The 5,128-nt window shown below is 45.8% G+C and overlaps 1 protein-coding gene across 2 annotated transcripts; it reads left to right on the plus strand.

The window, feature by feature from the left end:
• Positions 1-1,138: 1,138 nt before the first annotated feature.
• Positions 1,139-4,635, plus strand: LOC119267488 (subtilisin-like protease SBT3.9). Of its 2 annotated transcripts, none has more exons than XR_005132464.1 (10): positions 1,139-1,259; positions 1,349-1,440; positions 1,513-1,610; positions 1,708-1,872; positions 1,973-2,592; positions 2,945-3,012; positions 3,102-3,318; positions 3,458-3,575; positions 3,724-3,895; positions 3,976-4,112. XR_005132464.1 is itself a non-coding variant. In XM_037548873.1 (10 exons), exons 1-10 carry the CDS (start codon positions 1,176-1,178, stop codon positions 4,512-4,514), a joined length of 2,223 nt encoding a protein of 740 aa, XP_037404770.1. In that variant the 5' UTR covers positions 1,139-1,175; the 3' UTR covers positions 4,515-4,635. The 2 variants fall into 2 exon arrangements, 1 of the variants encoding a protein (XP_037404770.1); XM_037548873.1 differs by having other exon boundaries at positions 3,102-3,368; positions 3,976-4,635.
• The last annotated feature ends 493 nt before the right edge of the window (positions 4,636-5,128 follow it).

Here is a 5,128-nt window from a genome sequence, read left to right on the forward strand (position 1 = left end):
TGCGGAGGGGCATCTCCTCCTCGTAGTCGAGCATCAAGCCAGAGCCGCTGCCGGAGCTACTCATCGTGGTGGATGCGATCAGAAAGGGAGAGGGAGAGGAGTGGATAGAGCGAGAGAGAGAGGGACAGAGTGAGCTAGGGTTTGAGCTCGCCGCCTGGATTAGGGTTTTTGTGGGGTCGGTGTTGGGCTGGGCCTGTCAAGCGGACGCGCATGGGCGTGCCCGGGCCGCCCCATATTCGCGCTATATTTGGGCTGGATATGAGGGGTGTCGGTCAGCCCGGGCTTTTGTCCGTGATTTGAGAGGTCTGGTTAGGTCAATTTTTTTTTACCGGTCAGTGGCCGGACGACCTGTCCGGACGTTTGAGATGGATACAAGAGGCCCGGGTGTAGATGTTCTTACTCTGTTCATATCCCTAACCGAACCTACGAATTGTTTTTATACAATCCTCGAGCTCTGGTAGGTTTTTGGGTTGGTTTTTTCTTATAAATTGCATCATCTGTGTAGATTTTTGGGCGTAGTTTTACATGTACACTGGAACATTTCTATCCTTTTTATAGAAATTGCAGGAATCCCTGCTCTCTCGAAGAGGTTCTTCCAAAAAATAGAATTTAGCTATTAGAGAAACGAACCAGCCAAACCAATCTTTACGCGTGGAATGCTTCAATGGGTCAAATTTTTGTTTCTAAATTGCCTTCACCTTTATCAACTTTACTAACGTTTTTTTTGTAAAGACCCAGCAATGCGCTGGTGCCATGACATGGACGCGGCCTGGATGCCCGATGAGCACGGTGCTTCCTCTCAGGACCTTGGTGTACTCTTTCTTTCTCAGGTACGTGTACCACCTAACGCTGACAATGCAAACATATCCTTGTTTGAACGGTTCTTGCAGCCCCCACGGTTGATCTTATAATTTTATGCCCACTGATTAAACGAAGCTTGTTGTTTTCAGGTCGACCTCGTGTCATTAAGTCTGTTTCAAGTTGTTTAATGGTGGTAGATACGACATGGTCGTCTAGTCTGATTGTTCTCCTCGATCACGTGTTCTTTTGAAACACGCAATGTTCTTTTGAACTCTTCTTTCTTCTTGCACCCCATGGATAGCACCTGGCTCCTATGTTATATATACATACACGCGACAGGAGAGAAGAACATAACACTCTTCTCGAGATCAGACATGGATTCGAGGATAGCTTTCTCTTGCTGTGCTCTGCTACTGGTGGTCACACTGTTGCCTCTTTCCGCAAATGCGTCGAGCAAAGTAAGTTATGATTCCTCCTTGTTCGCAAGACTTTAACTTTGGCTTGTTCTGAAATTGTTTTTTGACCTCTCTTCGCATGTTTATTTCAGCTCCACATAGTGTACATGGGGGAGAAGAAACATGACGATCCATCTGCTGTCACGGCGTCACACCATGACATACTAACCTCCGTTCTTGGGAGGTACTGGCTAGCTAGTAATCCATGTTACTATATATTAGTACTGTTGCTAACATTATGTCTTGTCTGCAACAGCAAAGATGAATCCTTGAAGTCGATAGTTTACAGTTACAAACACGGATTCTCTGGGTTTGCGGCAATGCTCACCAAAACCCAAGCTAGGACGTTGGCAAGTAAGTGATAAAGATCTGCTGTCTTTATATGTTTTTTTTGTGGGGTGTCTTTATATGTTTTTTGCGGAGTAATTCACATTGGATACTACAATTGTAGAATTTCCTGAAGTTATAAGTGTGAAGCCTAACACTTACCACAAGGCGCACACAACTCGAAGCTGGGACTTCCTTGGCCTTGGACACAACAAATCACCACAACAAACTGACCTCCTCCGAAAAGCGAATTACGGTGAAGATATCATCATCGGGGTGATCGATTCAGGTTTGTAATCAAATTTCTAGTTTAAATCCAGAAGTTGTTGAAACCCAAGTCAGACATTAGAAATGGACATCGGTTGACTCCGTGCTTGTTTTTGTTGCAGGCATATGGCCTGAATCACGAAGCTTTGATGACAACGGATACGGCCCTGTGCAGGCACGGTGGAAAGGCATATGCCAGACCGGAACAGCGTTCAATGCAACGAGTTGCAATAGAAAGATCATCGGCGCACGGTGGTACTCCGAGGGAATTAATGCCATGCACCTCAAGGGTGAGTACATGTCACCTCGGGATTTCAGCGGCCATGGCACTCATGTTGCCTCGACGATTGCCGGAGGAGAAGTGCAGGGTGTGAGCTATGCCGGCCTAGCCACCGGCATGGCACGTGGCGGGGCACCACGTGCACGGCTAGCAATTTACAAGGTGTTATGGGGCCCGAACACAGCAGCTAGTGACGCGAGCATCCTCGCAGCCATTGACGATGCCATACACGATGGTGTAGATGTCTTATCGCTCTCACTGGGAGGGGGTGCCGGTCATGAGTTCCCTGGGACACTTCATGCTGTCTTGAGAGGGATCTCAGTTATCTTCTCTGCCGGGAATGATGGCCCGGCACCACAAACGGTGACGAATGTCGCGCCATGGGTCACGACAGTGGCCGCTAGCACGATGGACCGGGCCTTCCCAACCTTCATATCTCTCGGAAACAAAGAAAAGCTTGTGGTATGTACGTTTCTCCAAGTACTTGTTCTGATATTTCCTTTTTAAAAATTATATAGGAAAATGCACCCAAATACATCCACTCTCAAGGAATAGAAACATCCCAGCTAGATAAAAGTCGATAATTTACATCATTACACATGCTAGGTACAGGTTAACTAACAAACTGTTTTTAGTTGAAAGAACACAACTGACTTACCATAATCGTATAGGTTTTACTCTTTTTTGGCGGGAAGTCGTATGATACGTCAAGTGTCAAATTAGCGTGCGCCGAAACATAATCATATAGGCATTCATTGAACATTCTTGAAAAAGAAAAACTAACTCTCTCATTTGTCTTTGATCTTAAACGCAGGGACAATCTCTTTACTACAACTCTACTCTGAACAACGACGACTTTAAGGAGCTTGTTCATGCGGGAAGGTAGCGACATAACACACTCAATTGACAAGTTACATTGTTATTAGTTCCACAGTTTATCGAACCATATTCAGTTTAAAACTTTTGCGCAGTTGCACGGAGGAGTGGTTAGCGTCAAGCAATGTGACCGGCAAGATCGTGTTGTGCTATGCACCGAGGGAGGCTCCGAGCATGTTGCCTCGGGTAGAGCTACCCCGCACCATCAACCGTACCGTGAGTGCCGGAGCCAAGGGCCTCATCTTCGCGCAATACAACATGAACAGCTTGGACTCCCTGACGGCGTGCAAGGCCGGCATGCCATGCGTTCTGGTAGACTACGAAATCGCACAGAAAATTGCATCTTACTGGGAGAACACAGAGTGAGAAGTCGCGTTGCCTGGAATAGGGTCGATCGTCATATATTTTCTTTCTCCAATAACTAATTTGTGAATGTTTTTTGTCATGATAGGAATCCCGTTGTGAAGGTGTCACCTACCATGACTGTTGTCGGAGACGGGGTGCTATCGCCGAGGGTTGCTTCATTCTCCTCCAGAGGTCCGAGCCCCCTATATCCAGGCATACTCAAGGTACTCCCACTGTGAAATTTATAACTCAAAGACAAAATAATTGCACTTGCGGTCCCCCCTTTTTTGCGCAAATACTTGCGGTGCTTTTAACTAACTTTTGTGACCGTCTCCGGATTTAAGACTTTTATCTCTGTGGATGTTTTGACAGCCCGACATAACTGCGCCAGGTGTCAGCATCTTAGCAGCTGTTCGTGGCTCCTATGTGTTATTTTCTGGTACATCCATGGCATGTCCACATGTCTCTGCGGTGACCGCACTGCTTAAGTCGATTCACCCTGATTGGTCACCTGCTATGATCAAGTCTGCAATTGTCACCACAGGTATGCACAATGTTTATATGCAAAGTTCTTCCAGATAGTTTATCTTATATTACTAACTTGTTTCTTTGTGATGATTCTAGCATCAGTGTCCGATGGTTTTGGTGCGCCAATCGAAGCAGAGACGGTCCCGAGGAAGGTGGCTGATCCTTTCGACTTTGGTGGTGGCCACATAGACCCAGACAGAGCCAGTGACCCTGGCTTGGTCTACAACGTGGATGCAAGAGAGTACAACAAGTTTTTTAACTGCGCCATAGGATTGTTACATGGTTGCGAATCCTACCAACTCAATCTCAATCTCCCGTCGATCGCTATTCCGGACCTCAAGGACCATGTCACGGTTCAACGCACTATCACAAATGTGGGGGCGGTCGGAACGACTTATCATGCGGTGCTTGAAGCTCCAGCAGGGGTGGTCATGTCCGTGGAGCCATCAATGATCACATTCGCCAAAGGTAGTAGCACAAGCATGACATTTAGGGTGTCGTTTACTACAAGGCGGAGAGTGCAAGGCGGGTTTACCTTTGGGAGCTTGACATGGTCAGATGGAAATACCCACTCGGTTAGGATTCCTGTCGCGGTAAGAACTGTGATACAAGACTTTGTTGCGGATACATCTTAAATATATCAAATCAATAATGTGCAATTGTTCATGCATTCATGTACTTATCATACAAAAATGTAGGAAATACTGAAATCCTTTTCTTCCAATATTATTAAATACATGGTAGTCCTTCATGATTAATGAGATGTGTTGATCCTTGACTGTACTAGCAAAACATTGTGTGGCGTGACCACGTGTCCAAAGGGAGCACATACTTCAGGAAATTTTAACAGGAAAGATGTACTTGCACGTCTCTCCTTAGACGCCAGAGTATTCCGTCAACCCCTTATGTCACAGTACATTTTGTCTATGAAGAAAAGCAATGACAACGACGTGAATCGCAATGAAGTTAGACATGCACAATCACCGTCTATAATGTGGCACGACTTTGTAACAGAAAATTATGACACATGACATAGAAGAGGCATAAGAAGGCTAGCAGCTCTGCAAGTGATATAATGGAAAGGCATTTAGACATGACCAAAACAAGGGACAGTAGCTATTTTCCGGAAGCGGCCATTTGGTGCCCGGGCTCAGATGAGCCAAGGCATTAACAGTACCGTGAATTAAAATAAAAAAATTCAAAAAGTTCTAATTTCTTTTATGGTGCAAGATGCTTCTGTGCGTGAACT

The sequence above is a fragment of the Triticum dicoccoides genome, chromosome 3A (genome assembly GCF_002162155.2).
Source record: "Triticum dicoccoides isolate Atlit2015 ecotype Zavitan chromosome 3A, WEW_v2.0, whole genome shotgun sequence".
NCBI classification, from domain to species: Eukaryota; Viridiplantae; Streptophyta; class Magnoliopsida; order Poales; family Poaceae; genus Triticum; species Triticum dicoccoides.

Excerpts from the sequence above, each read along its gene's own strand:
- LOC119267488 (XM_037548873.1), top strand. The coding sequence starts at position 1,176 with ATGGATTCGAGGATAGCTTTCTCTTGCTGTGCTCTGCTACTGGTGGTC. Across the intron at positions 1,873-1,972 it reads CATCGGGGTGATCGATTCAG|GCATATGGCCTGAATCACGA; the intron begins GTTTGTAATCAA and ends TTTTTGTTGCAG. Across the intron at positions 2,593-2,944 it reads GAAACAAAGAAAAGCTTGTG|GGACAATCTCTTTACTACAA; the intron begins GTATGTACGTTT and ends TCTTAAACGCAG.